Source organism: Paralichthys olivaceus, chromosome 17, assembly GCF_024713975.1.
Source record: "Paralichthys olivaceus isolate ysfri-2021 chromosome 17, ASM2471397v2, whole genome shotgun sequence".
In the NCBI taxonomy this organism is placed as follows: Eukaryota; Metazoa; Chordata; class Actinopteri; order Pleuronectiformes; family Paralichthyidae; genus Paralichthys; species Paralichthys olivaceus.
The window spans coordinates 11,676,537-11,696,166 of NC_091109.1; the positions used below are offsets into that span (position 1 = coordinate 11,676,537).

General features: G+C 43.3%; 1 protein-coding gene across 10 annotated transcripts in view; it reads right to left on the bottom strand.

The window, feature by feature from the left end:
• Positions 1 to 19,630, bottom strand: part of mpp7a (MAGUK p55 scaffold protein 7a) — a 132,545-nt gene that overhangs the window by 34,105 nt on the left and 78,810 nt on the right. For all 10 annotated transcript variants that reach the window (XM_069512552.1, XM_069512550.1, XM_069512547.1 and 7 more), the window contains exons 7-11: positions 9,223 to 9,304; positions 8,626 to 8,711; positions 7,916 to 7,990; positions 5,748 to 5,944; positions 5,044 to 5,108 (exon numbers count right to left, since the gene is read on the bottom strand). In XM_069512552.1, the coding sequence (XP_069368653.1) occupies positions 5,044 to 5,108; positions 5,748 to 5,944; positions 7,916 to 7,990; positions 8,626 to 8,711; positions 9,223 to 9,304 (505 nt within the window). The remainder of the gene's footprint in view (positions 1 to 5,043; positions 5,109 to 5,747; positions 5,945 to 7,915; positions 7,991 to 8,625; positions 8,712 to 9,222; positions 9,305 to 19,630) is intronic.

A 19,630-nucleotide genomic window follows, 5' to 3' on the forward strand; every position in this document is an offset into this window, starting at 1 on the left:
GCTTTGGAGTATCCAGCAGCAGCCAGTGCTGCACGGCTGCTAGACAATCTCTAAGCTATCTCCTTACACGGCAGGAAGAGACAAAGGAATGACTCCTAGTCAGCACTCTGTAAATGGCCCTGAGTTATGAGCTGATGTCACCCTTCGCAAGCAACCAGCCTTCTCCATGAACAATGTGGACACTGTCACTTTCTTTCTCTTCTGCTCTCTACATTTCACTTGATTTCTTTTAAACAACAGAGACACGAGAGCAGAATGAGATCTTCACTGTCAAACTTTTGGCTTTAAAATGCTCAGCTGATTATTGAAAGTCAGGATAAGGAACAGAATGAACGACAGAAGGGAGCTGGTCTGCATTATAAGGCTGACTATATAGCACCAAATGTTACAAGCATCTTTGCATTGGGAAAGTCACAGTGAACCTAGATGCAAGGAGCTTTAATGTAGTTGCAGCTTTAATATAGTAACAGCTTGATCCATAAATCCTTAAGGGTGGTCTCTGTGGGGTTATCTGGCCCTAACCTTTGAGAATAAAATGGAAATTTTCTCCTGCACCCATTATGCTTTGTAATCCAGTCCTGTGTCTGTAAGTGTTTAAGTCGAAAAAATGTAATGGACGGCTAAATTGAACACAGGGCCAGGTTCAGGGCCACTTAAGACCAATCTTGGGTGCCATTTCGCAATGGTTCAGGCGCTCGCTGTAGAGAGAGGGAGCAAACCTAAGAGGAATAGCCCTATAATGCAAGGAGAGAGCGACGTAGAAAGACCCCAAGGTGAGCGATAAGTGTGTCCACGTGTTTGGCAGACTGCGAACCAAACCAAACAATCAGACAGTGGAGAGTTTTGCATGTCAGACAGAGGAACAGACATGCTGTAAGAAAGCCCAGAGAGCCATCAGGATGTTCAGAAGGAGCAGATGGGGAGGCTGGAGAAGAGCCAGCTAGCAATGGTAGGGAACTGTGGGGTGAAGAGGGGCGAGGTGGGTACACCAGGTCGACCTGTGCAGAGGCAAAATGGTTTATCTAGCCTGCAGCCAATTAATAATTGGCTTTAACAGTGAAACTAATTGCACTTTAAACATCAGTTTCATAACTGAGGAATGCATCCATGAAAGCGGCAAGAGCAACAGTCAGGAAAGGGATTATTTATATCTTGCAAATGTTAGGCGTAAATGGACACGGTTAGGCAATGCTCGCCGTAGCCCCTCGCCAAGACCAATATTGTTCCAGCCGACGGAGCTCCCGGGCTGGAAAGAGAGAGAGAAAGAGCAGGCGAAAGGGACCCCCTCCTCAATCACCACCTCTTTTCTCCACTTGGTAACAGTGGGGTCTCCACGGTATCCTTCAATTAGGTTGTAGTTTATGGCCCCGGGGCCCAGCTGGGCCAGCGTGTATGGGGCCAGGATCCAAACTCTGTCCCCCTCCATCTTTACTCAGCCACTACCTCTGCACGGGCTAACATCTGCTACTGAATGTGACCCCTCGACTCCCTTTCTCTCCATCTATTACTCCCTCAGGCCATCAAAAATCCCTTTTTCACATTTCTGCATCCTCTCTTTTCACATTAGAGTTCACTTTTATCCACTCAACTCTTTACTTCCACTCCAACCAAGCTAATTTTTTTCATTTTGGACACTGGGAAATTAATGAGTGTTTGTCTCTGCAAGAACATAGAGTGAAGCGTTATCATTCCCCCTGTTAATCCTCCAGTCCTGAGAGGGCCTTGTCAAGGGACTTCCTACTACACTTGCATACACAGCTAATCCTTACAGTATGCATGACATTAGCAGTTAAGTATTGCTGTAGCTCAAAAGGAGACTTATATTCCTTTGGTAGGGGCTGCTGCGGACTCTGCTACATTTTACACCTGCCCACTGTGCATTAGGGAGGTGGAGGGGTTTTTCAAGGGGTGGGCTTTACAAATCCCATTACTCATAAGAGGAACTGTGCCATTAAAATGAAATAGTACTGCAACCTCACAGCACTGTCTGTTTAAAACTATTTAGCAGGCTATTTTTGGCCATCCTGCACCATGTATGCCAGTGTGCGGTTGAACATGACCAGGAAATGACAACATCCATAACTCAACCGAGGGTTTGAATGTGAGGTAAAAGAGACTAATGCTAAGTTTAGACATGGTCAGCGTAGCTCTGTCGGTTATTTCAGAGCTACATATTGAAAGAATCACGTTACATTAAAGGCTCACCGCCATGTTGAGGGGAAGCGAGCAGTCAAATGGACATGTCTGCCTCAAAGTGGTAATCTACAATGAAAAATATTGCCAATAAGAACTAGGCTCTGGTTCAATGGGGTCATTGTGAGACCAGAACAGGCCTGTAAAGCCAAGTACAAGTGTTATGTATTTTTCTGAGCGTTCATATGTCTGGGAAAATCAAAATGAAAGGAGGGACACAAACTGCGCGCTGCAGGGGACTGCCTGTGCGCTATTTAGGATGATTATATGACATGATTTGATTATGTGCGATTGACAGTAGGCAGAGGGATAAATGCACAGGGCAAAGTAAGGACAAGATGGAAGGATGGAGTCAGAGAAGAGGTGTCTGCAAATGAAGAATTTAAATGAAGAACATATATGTAACTGAAATGGTATATACGTGGGATAGCTGTTTCTTATTACTCTGGTCTTGAAGCTGCAATAGACAAGCTCTCACATCATGAGCTACAGGAGGAAGCTGTCTCTTCTTTTGGTTCTTTTTAGAAAGTGATGCGAGTAAAACGGCCCACACTCCCTGCAAGACACAGCAGATACTGGCAGCATGGCCTCCTCCTCCAGGCAGGGACAAGAAGTCATGCAGTGATGCACAGCCACAATGCCAGCTGTATGGCCTACGCTGATGACTTCACGCACTGTAGCTCACCATACACAAACCAAATTGTTATTTGGCAGCTGTTTGTAAATAACTAACGTCTTTGTCATTATGAAATTGCATTTCAGGGAATCGCTTACAGAGATTTTCAGTCAGGTGCATCGGAAAGTATTGCATGTGTGGCATACACAGCCGCGGCAACAGGTGGGTGCAGTCTTAAAAAATGGATATGTTACCATTACTTGGATTACTTGGGCCTGAATTTTTTTTCCTCGTCTAAAAAAATTCTGAAGGAAGCACAGTGTTGTGAGTCATTGGGAAGAAGAAATGTGACTGTTCTGGAGTCCGAAGACAGATTACGAGTGTACTTCACACTGATTACAGTCTTAAAAAAACAAGGGCTGCACAGTATTTAGACCTGCAACACATTTGTTGTTGGTGGCTGATGAAAGTGAAGTTGGAAAATAAAAAATTAAAAAGCGTTTCTGTCAATAGAGGAGGTGCTGGCTTCTCCTTTCGAGAGAGTTATGTGAAGAGGAAAGCTGTGTGATATTCCAATTGGCACGTATAATATTTTGAAATGTAATCTATTACAAGTAGCACTATAAACCTAAAGCGGTGGCCTTGGTCTTTTTAAACTTGACTGCAGTGTTCACTCAAACCTTACATGAAACCCTCTACTCGTTTGGTATTGTCCTCTATTGGAAATCAGGCAGCCTGATTCAAAGCTATGCTTTCTGCAGTTTTTCTACAAGACGTCTCACGCTTGCCCATTTACCGAAAACACGAAGGCACAAGCCACACAACAAAAACAAAATCACAACACAAGTGACAACAGATGTAGATTAAAACAAACAAAGTTACTTACTTAGGTCAAGTCAGCTGTTGTTTGTGAAAACCCGGTCAAGCCAGACCACCATTTAAAATCTGATGCTTGGAGCAAATAAGAACACACCTGTGCCGCAAGCCTCAAATTTTCACTTGACCACAGTAAGAACCTCATTTCATTGTCAACACCCACTGAAGCTGAATGCCATTGTGGTTGTGTAACCATTGTGTGGCTTTTCTAGTTGTGTTGTGGCTTTTGCATTTGTGTTTACCATTAATGCACGTGTGTGAGATGGATAGGCCACCATGCTTTTTCTGTCCTTTTACTGTGGTGATATCGACTGTAGTGGATTGAGAGGTTTTCTCACACCACTACAATGAACCTATTTACTATACTTAAACCTAAAGCCAGGAACTGTAGGCCATCACTAATCGTTTCTGCTGCTGCCCCTTTCTTGTGTAACATGGTTTATGTCTCCTGTCTTCATTATGAGGCAATCAACCATCTTTGATTTATAAGGGTAATTTAGCTATAATCCCTCCATTTCCTGATCTCCTACATCCAGGCTTGTTATAACACATTTCTGTTAAGTACTCCAGCTGATGCGTTCTCCCTAACTTTGCTCTCCTAAAGAGAGTTAGGGTTACTATAAAGGCTCGCATGTTAAGGTACATTAATGTGCTCCACAAGTGTAGCACCTCTATCACATCTGTAAGTCTATTAACAGATCATTAAGCTGTCATTAGGCTAGCTGAGATGTGAGGAGGTGAGCTGGATAGGTAGGGTGCCTGGTGTTTTGGCTGGAAGGCGTAAAGGGTTCAAAAGGTTTTCCAGTGTGCAAACCTCTTCCTTCTTTGCATTAAAGCTCCTGCATGACTTAAATCACATCAAGAAATGGCAGGGCAGAGAGGGACAGAGGAAGGAAAGTCTGGCGAGAGACTGCAAGAGAGAAACACGGAGCAGACGGGAAAATAAGAAGGAGGGTAAATCCAGACACAGCACTTCCTCTGATGACAGGCGTGAAGCACTGGAGCTACACAGTGGGCTTCAGCAGTGGCGAGTTCTGATGTACACACTTTGTTAGGATGCTTTCAGATATGCACTGAGCTCGAATGATCTCCTGAAATTATGCAGAGGTCCTGCCTGTGAGAACGTTAGTGTCAGAGTCAGTTGCTGCGGACATTCTTCATGTGTGAAAGGAAAACTCTGGAGAAGGTTTGGACCCCATTGTGCGGACATTTTCAGGAGTTCATGTCTGAAAACAGCTTTAGTCACTATCCCTTACTCCCTTGCATTATCTTTCTTGAGCCCCCCACCAGCTGCAGTGCACGGATGTTTTCCTGTGTTCTGGTTTGCGGGGGCCTTACAGCAGACAATATATGCTTACATGATCGTCTGCTCGAGGTCCTCTGGAATGGGAGAGTAGCAACAGGTCGTCGCAGTGCAAACCTCCTGGAAGAAGAGAGAGGAGAATTAAGAAAAGAGGAAAAAAAAAGAGAGGCCAAATAAAACCATCAGTTTTAAGGGCTACGTTGGGAATAATAAACACTACAGAGAATCTACTCGTCTGTAGCCACCAGGTTCATTCTTTCAGGTGAAACGAGTGAAAGCAAAGATGGGAGATGGGAAGCTGAAATAAAAACACTTGCTGTTGACGAAAGATAAATCTCAATGTTTGTGAAATTCTCTCTTTCTCTTCTTTTTCCTCCCTTCATCTTAACATGTGTTCATTTCCTTTTTTTTTTTTCCACCTCGGGTGCTTTTCGACGATGCCAAGAAACTGCCCCAGCCTCCTGAGCTCTGTGTTGCACATCAAGTGCGACCGTCCGAGCGCACACTGATGTGCGATTTTCCATCCACTTGCTGTCCAAAGTGGATCGGTACCAGCACTATCATTTTCTGTCATTACTCATTTCGGGCCAGACTTTGTGCGGAAATCCAGACTATTTTGGCAGTGTGAAGAAAGGAAAAAAAAGAGTAAAAGAGGGATAAAAACTTATATGACTGTGACAGGAGTAGAGACAGTTGAGCCAGCCTTGTTAAGATGCAACAGCAGACAGAAGAGGTTGGTCTAGTAGGGTTGTTTCTTACCTCTCCTGGAACTGTTTGGACGGGATTAAGCCAGCACGAGGGTTAGCGTCACCCTCGAGTTTCGCCTGCCACCACGTTGCATCATCTTGGCTCATGATCTGAAGGATAGAGCCCTTCTTGAAGGCGAGTCCAGCCTCTTTACATGGGATGGCGTTGTCATCCTTAGGGTCGTAGTCAAAGAGTGCCTTCAGAAACACCTGGACATGCAGCAGAGGAGGGGGACAGAGGAAAACAAAGAGGGGGATTGAGGGCACAAAGGGAAAAAGCAACTTTTTCGCCGTAACTTACTTTTCCCTCCATTTCATGGACTGTGAACTCCAAATCAACAATGCAAACACAGAAGGTGCTTCACCAACACTCAGGTTGGTTCGTCTAGAAAGGTCACAGCAATCAGAGCTTGTAACCTTCAACTGCCGGCCTAGTGAGTCTCTCCATATTGTTCCATCAACACTTAGAATGGACTAATCCCTGCCACTGTTTTCCAAGTGTGGTGAGATTTAACATATCCTGAGTCAGAGCCTCCAGTTGGATGGGCTCTTTTTCACCCTCTGAATTTCTCTAATTCTAAACACAAGCTAATATCAGTAATCTTTCCACGCCAGTGACCGAACCAATACAGAACGACTGGTTGTGTTCTTTCTTTAAGGAGCTGGTCTCATTTGCTTTGGCAGTGCGGGTGGGGCACACTGCACAACACAAAGGAAGCTGGATCTAAAAGTGGAAAATCTGCAGCATCTTTTCCTGTTGAGAGACAACCTGGAGCACCTTGCTTCATCTTCAGTCCAAATTGAGTTCTGTCATAATGAGTTGTCACAACTAAGATAACCTCAGTGCATGTGGAAAGGGAAAAAAAAACGAGGGGGAAGGAAAGTGTGAGAGAAAGAAAAATGCTGTAGAATGAATGAGCGTTAGATTAAAATTTTTCCAAGTCCTCTTGATTTAACGGGTGCTTTGTGCCATGTAGTGAAAATATGTTTTAGACAGAGATGTTTTGTTTGGGCCACAATGGCTGCTTTGTCCACTAAACAGCTGAAAATATACATCTACTTAAATCTGCTACTTCTCTTCTCTTGGCTCAGTTTTTTGGCCTGAATGAATTCAGCCAATTATCTGCCCTGTGATGCCTCCACGCTACCTGACGTTAAGTGCACTAGCTATTCTCAGTGTTTGGCACTGGCAGACTATTTTTCAGATGTGTTCCTTAAGGAGCCAGACAGTTTTAACCATTACATGATGACAAAGGATGTAAGTGGCGTACCCTCCTCAGAGCCTTTGTTACACATGCAGGGTGGGCTGCCCTGTGAACGATGATAGACTGCCTTTGACTTCGAAGCTTAGAACCGGGGGAGTGGATCCAGCTTCTGTCTTCTCCTGATAGATGAGCTTGTGAGAAATGGTGTATCAACACCCCAGTGGGTGAGAATGATGGTACGCTGGTTAAAGTGGCAGTTAAGCCAGCTCTTAAAAAGGGATAGCTACAAAGTACCGTCTACTGGTGCAAAGAAAATGATTAATTGGTGCAGATCCACATTTAAAAGTGGTTTCATTAGGGTACGGTTGTGCCTTGGCAGAAATAGGCATTCTACTACGTGCAACCGCATCCCAGAAAAAAAAAAGCAACACTGCTAATGTCCACAGTTATTTCACAGTTTATCTCTATAGTCCATGCACCACAGTTCATTGTGCTGATCACTGTTTGTGGCTGTTTGATGTTCATTCATGTCCCCTATTCTATCCCTGTCAAATGCCTTTGCTGCATCTGATAAAGTCTTGCAGTCTGGCTCTGAATCACCACCTTGGTCAATCAGTGCATGTGGGAAAAATCTGTTGTATTCGTCAATGTAAGGTATTGCCAAGTGTATTATTCTCTTAATGGTACTAAAACTCAGGTCGTGTTTCCGCACTGGTGTCAAAACATTTTAATAATGTACACAATTCCTAAAAGGGCTTGGTTACTTTATTTTTCCTTCTCTTTTTCCTTCTCACCACTGTAGAGCACAGCTCCTCTCTTTCCTTGTACATATATCATTTCCTCACTGTGGCTCAAAAACAATGCTCTGCATCCAAAAAGGTATAACACTGGATCTGAGAAGTTCCCTAATTTTTATTTTTTTAAGTAAATAAGTGAAACCAAAGCAACTTAACGATAAATCCAGGACAGAACCTACCTTTGGCTCCTTGGTTGGCGGCTCGTCCTTCACAGCGGGAACAACTTTGAAGGTAATGGCTCCTTTGGACTGGGCCTGAATGTTTCGAACGACAAGACAGATACACCAAGTTTGGTCAAGATGGAGGAGGTGGAAACATCAGTCATCTGCCCTTGCAAATATTTTACACCTAATCCAGTAAAAGTCACACAATGGAAAGCACAGTTTGATTCTTCAGCAATAGAAGGTTTACTAGGATTAGATGACTCTGTCTGACAGGGTAGAGTGTGGGGATACAACAGGAGGCCTTTATGTCCAACAGTTAAAGAGACTCTCGTTCCTCTCCAGTTGTCCTTCCTGGCAGAATCCTGGCCCGTGACAGAGCTCATTTTGAGGCCTGCGGCAGAGCCCGCTTGGAGGAACTACTGAGCATCAGTCCCATCCAGGGGACTGTGCGGCTCAATGCATGTGGTCTGGAGGCCAGGAAAGACTTGTAACGAAAGGACAGTGTTTGGTTTTCAGCACAGTGACGGGAGGCACAGGGTCCTAGATAAGTTAGGGGAGGGTTTTGCCAACACAAATAAGGAATGTTAATTTCAGCAGGAAACCTTTGGACAGCGCACACACACACACACACACACACACACACACACACACACACACACACACACACACACACAAACGCTAAAAAACACACAGGGCCTGAATGCAGTCAAGGAAATGAGGCTTACCAGAATACGAATGATTTCCTCTGGTTTCTTGTCATCTACAGGGATTCCATTGACCTCCTTCAGTTCATCTCCAACATGAATCAGTCCTATACCACACAAAAAACACAAAGTCTGCATATCTTCAATCGCTCTGATAATCCACTACTTTCATTTCCTAATATAAGTGAGCTACTGTGTAAAAGTCCAGTGCTTACAAAGCCTGGGGATGTGTACACTACAGCAGATTAATGTTTATCGTCATGGTGGCATTTGAGATTGGAGACGAATCAAAACATTATTGTCGACACATGTGGAAATTTGCCTTTGGCTTCAGTGTGGCAGTGCTGGACACAATGAACACAAAGTCAAACAGAAAACATGTGTACAACATAACAGAGCTTCTCAGTACACTTGCACTATCATTTGTTCGTATTAAAAAGTGAAAAGTTACAATCTATGGACAGACGTGGAAAAATCAGGTGCATGATGATCCATGAATACATTCCTTCTTTGCTGCACACTGGATTTAATTCAGTTGTACTATAAATCACTTTTATACTTGATTCCAGGCTCACATGGCTGAACCCACATTAGAGATAAAATAGTGTTGGAACTGACCGCTTCTGTCGGCTGCCCCTCCTCTCATGATCCGGGCCACGAGGATCGCTCCTGTGTGGTCGTCGCGCATTATTGTTGCTCCCTACAAAAGAAAGAAAAGATGTCAATTCATATTTTGTGTCTAATGATGACAGTCAGAGATATCTGTTTGAAATTCAAGGATTTGAACTGCACACAGGATACTCATTTGTACCAAAATGGCTGATTTAAACTCATAACAAATTTTGTTTTTAGATCTCAAACAGATAACATCTATTTTGTTTTATTAAAGTAACTGTGGAAAAAAACAGTCAGCCAAGTTTACTCATCAAGCTTGGCTTTGAAAATAATTATGTCTGTGTCTTCAGTTTTATACGGAACATGTTGAATATGATAGAAAAGGAAAGACAAGTAACTACTTTTAACCATAGACTGTAAATAAAGATAGACATGTCTCCACTTCCTCCCACTATCCTGAAATGAAGCCAAAATAACCACCTAACATTGCCATCCTGTGCAGTGAGCAGCCTGGAGTCAGTCCAGTAGCGACTGGAGGATGGAGACCCTAATACACAAGCTCGACCAATCATGATGTAGTCTCAGCTGTCAATCATGACATTTCACCCCGTTTTAATTAAAACCAAACTTCCCAGAAAAACGAGGACTGGCACATATATCAGTGTGATAGGGACAACCTAAAATTACAGAAACCATCTTTAATTTATTTGATGTATATCTTGACTTTTAGTTTTGGTCCATGTCATCACTCAACATGGAGGAAATGAGATTTATACACAGCTAATGCTCTGAACCCTCAAGATCTGGATATCCTCTTGAAACAGGGGTGGTATATAAGTGAGATATAATTTTAAATTATAAACCAAAGCAGTAGGAAATCATCCAATATTTTTAAACAGTGATTCACACTTCCATTCTATGAGATCAGTCAGTCCCTGCTGAAGTAGTGGCAGAAGGTATCTTTACAAAGAGAGCTGGTCCAGATGGGCAGGGGAAGGGTCAAACATGTACGAGGCATTACATTTAAAACACACATATAAACACACAGTTGTTAAAGTCTTGGTGCTCAGCCAAAAAGACACATGGAAAAGAGGATAGTGTTTCAACTTCCTTATGTGAAATGACAGTGTTCATCGGTGATGCATTTACCAGAAAACCCAAAATAGATTTTTCAGTTTAAAATAAAAGAATAAACTTAATGGGTGCCAACCTGTGACAGCCGTCCCACAAACACCAGTTAGGCCCCAGCCTGGCTGGGATCCGGGATGTAATAGGAGAACAAACTGAAACTTGAGGTGAGTGTCATCCTCGCTTGGGCCTGACGACTCGAACCAGACAGATGCGTCGTCTAGTCGACACATAGTTAGTCGCGGCTGAAACCCATCCTTCCTCCCTTACCTGGCTGCTATTCCCATCATCCCTGAAGATTGTTTTTATTTCTGTTGCACAAAAAAAAGGGTAGGAGCCTCCCCTCACCCCGGTCACCAGCCGTGGTTTGTTTCAGCTGTCTGATCCGATTGCTGCCTGGGTCGACCAATGAGTGCAACAACATGGCCCTCTGGTTTGTGAGATTTTCCTGTTTGCCTTCCTCTGACAGGCCTGAAGTACTTCTGGCTACTACCATGGATGGGAAGCACAGCAGGAGATATCAAAAGAACCTCCTCAAAGACCAAAGAAACCTCTGGTTTGTGCCACTTCACCAATCTATTAACATGTCATCTCTGTTATTTTCATGACCTTTTCACACCTAATGGTTTTCCTCCTAGATAATGGTTTCCTCAAGGCCTTTGGGGTGGAGGTAGAGAAGGAAAAATGGGGAAAGACATCAGGATAAGACAGTAGTAATGTCTGTAGAGAGTCTAATAGAATAATAGGGGTAATTAAAGCGATGGGAGAGGTTGCAGTAGGAGAGAAATCAGTGGAGCAGGTCAGCAAGAGGGGAAGGCACTTTCAGACCCCTGTGTCAGGGTCACATAAAACCCCAGCAGTGTGACTTAAAGCAGCTGTCTGTGATGCAATGGCCTCCAGACAGACAGAGACGCCTTTTTGTGTGTGTGTGTGTCTGAAAAGGAAGATTGCTGCAGGGAAAGAGACAGAATGTGACAGACAACAGGGCGAGGCGGGGCGTTCGTAGGAAATCTCACAGGAGTATTCAGACATGTGGTCATTACCTTTCTCTCTACTTTTTCTTTCAGGTTCTCCTTCTTAGAGTTGGCTGATGACCAATGGTATGATGGATTTTTTTTTTACTGTCCTCTGGGGTACCTGGTGGATGGTGGCAGTCTAAAGGCTAACCAAACATCAGAGCGGGAGCCTTGGACTCGAAGTCTGTGAGGACAATAGGCTGCAAAAACTCTGCTGCACCACATGCCCATGGCTATCTATGGAATCTGCTCACATATGGTGTGTAGATATAAATTGTGTTTTGACACATATGGCTTAAATCACATGTTGAAACCCTGATGCCATTTAGAAACACCACTTTTATGACTTTTACTGCAAGTGGCAATGGTGATTATAGGGCAGCACATTTAGCAGGAAAACACAAAAAGATGGGGTCGTGAACCCAAATCTATGGGAAGCGAGTAGACCATTTTATTCCCATTCAAACCACAACGCTTTATTTGTTTTATCACCAGTAAAGAAACAAACATGAGCATCAACGGATGCATTTACCAAAGCTTGTTTCCTTTATAAACCTCTCTGACTCCCTCCTACGGTTTGTTTTAAACCGTAATATTTTTTTTTAAATGTCTTTATACTTTGCAATTCTCATCTGACCCACTGCCCTCCAAAGTGAAGGGTCCACATAGGTCAGCCAAGCCAGCAGCAAGCAAGCAAGCAAGCAGGGGGTTTGTTGAGGGAGGGGGAACCTCCCTTCATAATCTGGCCAGCCCCGGCCTGAACTCAGCACTGGTACGGTAGCCAAATGAGCGCTGACTGATAAGAATAGCTGAAGGAGGCCAAAACGCTCCAGTGGCAATATCAGAGAGCCAAAAAGGAGGGTAAGTGGAAGACCAGAGGAGAGTCAGGACACGACAGCCAAGTTGACTCAGAGAGAGGGAGAGACAGCGGGTACAAGAGTTGGGATTTGGGTTGAAAGGTGACAGTGGGTGTATGTGAGAATAAGAGGCAAATACAGTATATGATGTGAGATGGTGACAGAATGTAATGAAACCAGATCATCACCTAGTATATAGCTGGACCACATAGTGTTGTAAAACTGCTGTAAACAACTACTTACAATGGAAAGAAGCTAAATCCTGTATAAAAACGTGCTAAATGTAAATAGATATACCATAATATCATAATAGTCATTATCAAATAGCCTCAAAGTTGCATTCTGCTCAATGTCAGCTGATTTCAACTGTTGTTTCTCCCCTCTGTGTGCTCAGAAATGCCATATTAATGCATGGTTTTCGGTTTCTATTGTCACACTTGGGTGATCAAATATCCAATTGTGACGGAAATGCAGCCCATTAAGACGACATATTCACCATCAGTGACTTCCAAGCTGCTTCCTAGGTGCTGCTCTGCTCTTTGAACATCCTAAATGTGTAACTTCAACCCCTTATATTGACATGTAATATGGTCACTCAGATAGAAAGTTAAAAGCTTATAAACATCACTGATGTCAGCTGCAGGACAGAGAAAATAAGAAAACAAGAATCCCTTTTTTATTTTTACAGGAACTCAGCTCAACAACTTTATTTTTGTTTAAATTACATCTATTAAAACACTATTTGATTTTTTTAAACTTACATTAGAGTTCCAGTCTGTCATGCTTGGCTTTTCACTTCCAAAAATGAATACATTGATACTTTGCTTCAGTAAAGTAAAGTTAATTAGCCCCACTGACTTTTCTTTTTTTCTTTTAAAGGAGAAAGGTTAGTTTATGAAATACCTCATCAGTCATTGCAATATGTTTATGCTGCTTTTCCTTTTAATATACACAAATTAAAACCTAATATATTCACATTTTTCTGTGATTATTCCTGAATTCTGAGGAACCCAATTTTTCCTGTCCCTGATTATTTCAAGTGAGTCACTCTTTTCCTTCCACCTTATTAAATCTACAGTTCACCTTCATTCTCTCTTTCAATCCTCCAGGCGTGCAACAGCCTCTCTTGGAGGCCCGATGAATTCCTAGGAAGCACCGAGAGGCAGTTGGAATGAGGGGGGCAAATCCAGCCTCCTGAACTCAGCACCACCTTCCCCTGTGCCTTGATACCCTGTGGGTACTATCATCAGCATTCAGCCTTGCATGACCACTAATGAGGAGTGCCTGCTCTGTTAAACAAATACATAAACAGTTAGGATAGAACCTAAATAAACTGCACACTGTGTATAGGGAAGCATACATAAGGAAGAATCAAGGGAGGTGAAGACCCTCAAGCACCAAGATGGGCTTCCTGGTGTTGTAGTTAAGCATTAGCACAAGGTTTACAGCCAGCCTTCAACGCCTGCTGGCAGATGGAAGCCATTTCAGACTTTTCCTTTTGCATGGAAACAGTGCGGGAAGTCAGAAGGGGAATATCTACGTCTGTCAAAGCACATACATGCATGAGTGACAGCATGTGTAAGTGTGTTTTTGTGTGCATGCAAGCACGTCTGCGTGTGTGTTTCTATGAGAGCATGGCAATGGGCTTCAACCTGAAGTCAGGCCAAACAGGCCAGAGAGAAACCTCAGAGGACTGGATGATTGATGCCGGACCTGATGAATAGGCTACGCTATATTAGCAATTAGAGACAAGGTGCCACCTAACCATCAAGTGGATCAACCCCATAGCAGTGTGCATACAAGATGGTGCAAGAACTTGTTTTTTAAATGCTGTTCAGGACTCTCTCTTTCTGTTGTCAACCACTGTAGTTTGATTGAAGAAAAAAGATCAAGTCTCTTCACAAAATACCAGCTCAAGGGCAGAATGCACAGAAATGCAGACCAGAGGGGGTTCATCTTGGACCAGGGAGGGCCTACGAGCTGTGGTTAATTAGTCATTAGTAAGACAATCCGAAGCCTCCAGTCCTGACGTGATCAGCTCCATATGCAGCCACCGCTCCTAGCTCTATTCCTCAATTTCTAACACATAAATGTCTTTCATTGTTATTGTTGGGCTGGCCCAAATACAACGGCTCAGTCTCTGCTGTGTGATGAGGAGAGCTGGAGTGACGCTTATCCATATCAAGCCATCAGCCCTCCCAGCGCATGCAGCTGACTGGAGCACACATGCTGAGATGGCAGGCACATTAAGTGTGTGATGACAAATGGCTCACACCTCATACAGTGCGGAATAGAAGAGAGAAAAAGGGACTGAAGTTTGGATCCCCTCCTGCATTGAGAGCGTGCGTTTTTTAGACAGAATGAAATGAAGGCAGGATTAGTGCGGTGAAACTTCAGCAGATAAGCAGAGTAAGACAAGCTGGATGTTGGATGTCTCATCGTGTTAGCTTGGCTATCGGACCGGCCACAAAAAAAGGCTCTGGCAAGCAAAGTCTTTATGGGGCAATTAGAGTGGCCTCTGGGTGATGGACTGGATGGATGGCTGGATGACATGATGGAAGCTGGCTGGCTTGTACTATGGTTGTATGGATGACGAAAGATCTGGCTTGTTGTCCTGGCTCGTTATACATCTCAGGGTCGAGGGCAGACTATGTACAGCCTGTCTACAAAGTGCCCCAGTGGGACAAAGGGATCGTAGAATCTCTTTACCTTCGCAATGGCCACGACTCAAGCTACTCCACTATTCCTACAAGCACGTTGCTCCATTTCAAACACACAGCTCTCGGCCCGTAACAACCACTCAAAACATAGCTCTGTGAACCAGATCGAGCGCCGGGGCATTTGACAAACATTATTTCACCCTCCAAATTGAGAGCGACAAGGGAAAACAAACATAAGCGGCCTGGGCAGAGAGGCCAACGTGTTTTGACATGATGTCACTTAACAGCAAAAGTGTAACGGCGACAATAAACTCCTGCCGACTGCTGTGTTGACTGGTATGTTTAGAGGTATAAATACAAGTGTAGTGGAAACACATGCTGGCAGTCTTCACACCAGATGTCGACCATGGAAAAACCAAATACAAAGTGGGAAAGGGCCTTTTGGACATTAAAATACAATTACCTCCAATCATATCTGGTGTTGGAGTGTGTCATTTCATCTTACCTCACTGTGATGGCATAGAGCCTCCACATATAACACACATGACCGTTCCACGCACCACAGTCCAACATATTTATGAGTTCTTACAGACTTTCTCGTATGCTACAGGCTTCAGTGCTGCTCAGAAAGAGAGAAATCCTGTAATATTAGGACATTCGGTCATGATCAGAAAATCCATTTAGCGTTATGGTCACCTATAAAGATTAATACAGTGCTGTAAAGAATTAGCAGGGGGCCAGATGAAAATCCACATTATTGTTGCAAAGAGGAAGAAAAAAACCGAAAGAAGCCGGCGAGCAGTGAGAGGTACTTGAGGTTTTATGTCAAATGGTTTTTCTAGCTGATGCAACAGAGCTCCTGCTGCATGACCAGTCCCCTTTGGGTGACCCACTGCATGCCTTTCCACCTGTTTTATTAAATCACTTGTGATTGCAACTAATAAAAGCTACCCCTTCCCCTCCCTCTCCTCATTCCTTGCTGGCCTCTCAGACTAAGCCAGGCTCTAGTTTCCCTTTTTTATTTCCTTAACCTCGGTCTTGACCTACCAGTCATAATTAACAAGTATACTGAGAAAAAGGAAAATTGCAGGTCATTATTATGATAATTACGGCAAGCAAGAGGGATTCCAGGAGAGGCTGCCAGGTAGTTTAACGCAAAGGGCCTTTTGACTGGACGGCTTACCTTCATTTGTCTTCCTCCACCCCCTCTTTCCTTTTCCTCTGCTGCCTCTTTAAACCTTAATGTTAGAACAAGTCATTACGCTGTTGCTACGAAAACACACTTAGCAGCCCACCTCAGTACTTCAGACAGGTGCCGGCAAATTTGGGCGTGTGAATATGTGTGTAAGTGTATGACTATCTCACCAAATGTGTGTATTTGTTTCCATGCTGTCCACATGAATCACCATGTAGACTGAGTGGAATCACCGTCTCTTTGCTACAAGCTGGACAGTGCCAGATATTTAGTCATTATGTACTCTGTGTGTGTGTGTGTGTGTGTGTGTGTGTGTGTGTGTGTGTGTGTGTGTGTGTGTGATTCTTGTCTTGCGTGAGCTGTATGAGCGCATACAAAGAGACAGTTGTGTTACAGTCGAGGAGAGGTCTATCTCTGCTCTGGGATTGTTTAGCATTTTCCTCGTCCTTATCCCAAGTAAAGAAAACAGCACTTTCACATGTCACTTTTCATTTCCAAAGTGGGCTGAGAGGCAGGGCCACTGAGGAGCGCCCGGCCCGGCGGGGCAACAATGCCCACATTCAGCCACCGAGCTCTGTGGCTCTCTGAACAGCAAACAGAAAAGAGCAGAGGGGTGTCAGGCAAGTGTGTCCATGTGTATGATTACACATGATGGGAGGAAGACGTTTTATTTAAGAGGGCCATGAGATTAGGATCTGGGAATGCCTCAGATGTGGCTTTGGAAGCTCTACGTGTTTTCACATTCACAACTCAACAGGCTGCAAGGGCGGTGTAACAGCAGCTGGACCTGTTAGTGTTGTACAAGCACACGCAAAAGAACAGAGTCAAGAGCTTTTCCATGTCTACTAAATGCAATCCATAAACATCCTCAATGGATTTCCTATGTAATGTAAATTTCATTATTTGTAATAATAATGTATATACAATTACAAAGGCTTTTATCCATATCACTCGTCCCAATGACACTCACACATTCAGACACATATACTGTTAATTATGCATTGAACTGTAGCGTTGCCACCAAACAATAACTTGTGAATTACTATTACATAATTATTAATCATAGAAGTCCGAGACTGGATATGAATTCTACTATTAACATATTTTCTCAGACTATTTTAAGCATGTGACCTCTATGTGACAGCAGATGAAAGAGGTGTCTTATCAAGTGTCCAAAGCCATAGTCAAGGCTGTTAAATGCATTTACTCACTTGATAACTCAAATCCAATAAAAGGCAGAGAAAATGACATCATCCTCTAAGCTCTTGGCTGTAAGAAGTGCAGCCTAAATGGTCTTTCTATCCCCAGCTTGAAGTTTTGAAGTAACTTTGGCTCCGCAGCTAGAAATAATATGGACATTTCTGAATTTATTCTATTGTGTGTCACTTTGACACACAGTCTACAGCGGGCCTCTAATCCGTTAACTGAACACTTGGGAGGGGATCCTACTCAAGTTCTGAGTTGTGCAAAGTAAACATAATGTGTATGACAAATTCTGGATCGATCCTATCGGGTCAGGTTGTCTATCACACTGCATATACAGACATTCATCTCCATCTGTGTGGGCTATTTTACAAAATACAGTGTAGTGAGAAACAAACTGCTCTTGGTGTTATAAATAGTTTTCATAACTGTTTTTATTCTAAGAAACATGTTGTATTTGTGTTTTCTTTTAATTCATATTCATTGATAATTAAGTCTCAGACATTTTTTTAACTAGAAAAATGGCACTCTGTGGGTAAGTGCATACCTCCACCAAGGCCCAGCACTCTTATGAAGCCACATTTACATTTACAAAATCCATATTTCGCACACATGGACACAATTTCTTTGATCAAGACTCAATTAGTCTCTGAGAAATCGATGAAAAAAACCACCCTGTCTCACATTGTTAAAGAAAGACTGGATCTGGCAACTGATCTAGCACCGCACCAAAGTTGAATGGGTTCTTGTCTGACCTATACCACATCCTTCCACCAAGCTGCGTGGCAATCCGTGTAGGTTTGCGTAATCTTGCATACAATAAATGGATAGAGGTATCTGCAGAGGTATCTGCATCTGCAAAATGTATATCCTTTGGATTCTAGCTTGCACCTGTATATAGCAGATAAAACCACACACACACACATATGCATGCATGCACACACACCCACCCAAGCAGTTGAACCAAGTGCTGGATACACACAAGGGCTAACGGAGCCAGTAAACAAAAGCAGCGCCCTCCATTTGTCTGGATGTTTTCAAACGCAGTGCTCCATCTTCCTTTGCAGCACTCCCAAGATGCTGCAACCTAATCCATCAAGTGGCAGATGAATTGCTTTTAAAGCACATGGGTCTATCTGCAAAACACTAACATGTGTGCTGTCTGCTCTAATCTCATTAACTGCTCCATTAATCCACAGCCAGTGTCATTACTTTCCCCTTGCTCTCTGCATTCTGACGCAAATGGACAAGTCACTTAAAAAAAACTAAAAAAAACACATATATGTAGATGTGTCCTTTAACTTTCTAAATTAAGAACTTACTCAAGCAATAGTGTAAAACTGTAATCATCCTTTAAACCTGTGTTTGCACATATTCATGCCAGCACAGATTTAACACATTATGATGTGGATGGCTTTTGGACTCGGCTGAGGAGGACACTGAGTGCAACTATCCGAATGAATGCATTTGTAAAGGCTTCCAGACAAATGGAATCAGAGCTGCCATGATCCTACCGTCCTAATTGTGTCAGGGAGAAGAGGCGGGGTGTCTGAGAAAAGATGAGAAAAGCATGGCATGTAAAATTGCCAATAGCTCATTCCAGTCACTGCCATCCATGGAAAACCAAGCTGAATCGATCACAAGACTTTCCTGTCTCTTTGCAATTATCAACTCCCTTATTAAGAAAAGAAACTCCACCGACATCAATCATACAGTTGGATCTTTTACAATAATAATGTTGGACATGTCATCTATATTCGTATGTGCAGCGACTACTGCAGCTCTGAAGTCAAACCAGTGCTATTTGTGGGTCTATAATGAGAAGTCCAGCTGATCCGCTAGTATCCAGTGGCTGGGGCGGCTGGGTGGCCGAGCCCAGCGGTGTATGGTTGTCTTGACTGGTGCTAGCTGTTGCCAGTAAGGATGCCGTGTAGGCTGGCACAACAAAGTGGATGGCAGAGACCCTGCAGTCTTGTGTTTCCATGTAGTTACACCCAATGACACCCAGTCATGATAGAGCAGAGAGAAGAAGAGAGGAAGGGGAGCGACAGAGCCCGATATTGGCTCCGTCACATAACTGGCAGTAGCAGTTTTATGGCTGCTAATGATGCCTAACAACTTGAAATGGAAGATTTAAGCGAGGGACGGATGGATGGAGTAATTTTGCACCAAGGCTCAATAGGAATGTGAAAAAAATGAGCACAAAATATTACTGTTCAGAACAACAGGTGTCCACATGGACATGGCAGAGAAGAAGAAAGTGTAACTCTTCACTGAAAAGACAATGAAATGCATTACAATTTAATTGTAATTTCTTTACAACGCAACAAACAATATTCGTTACCAAATATC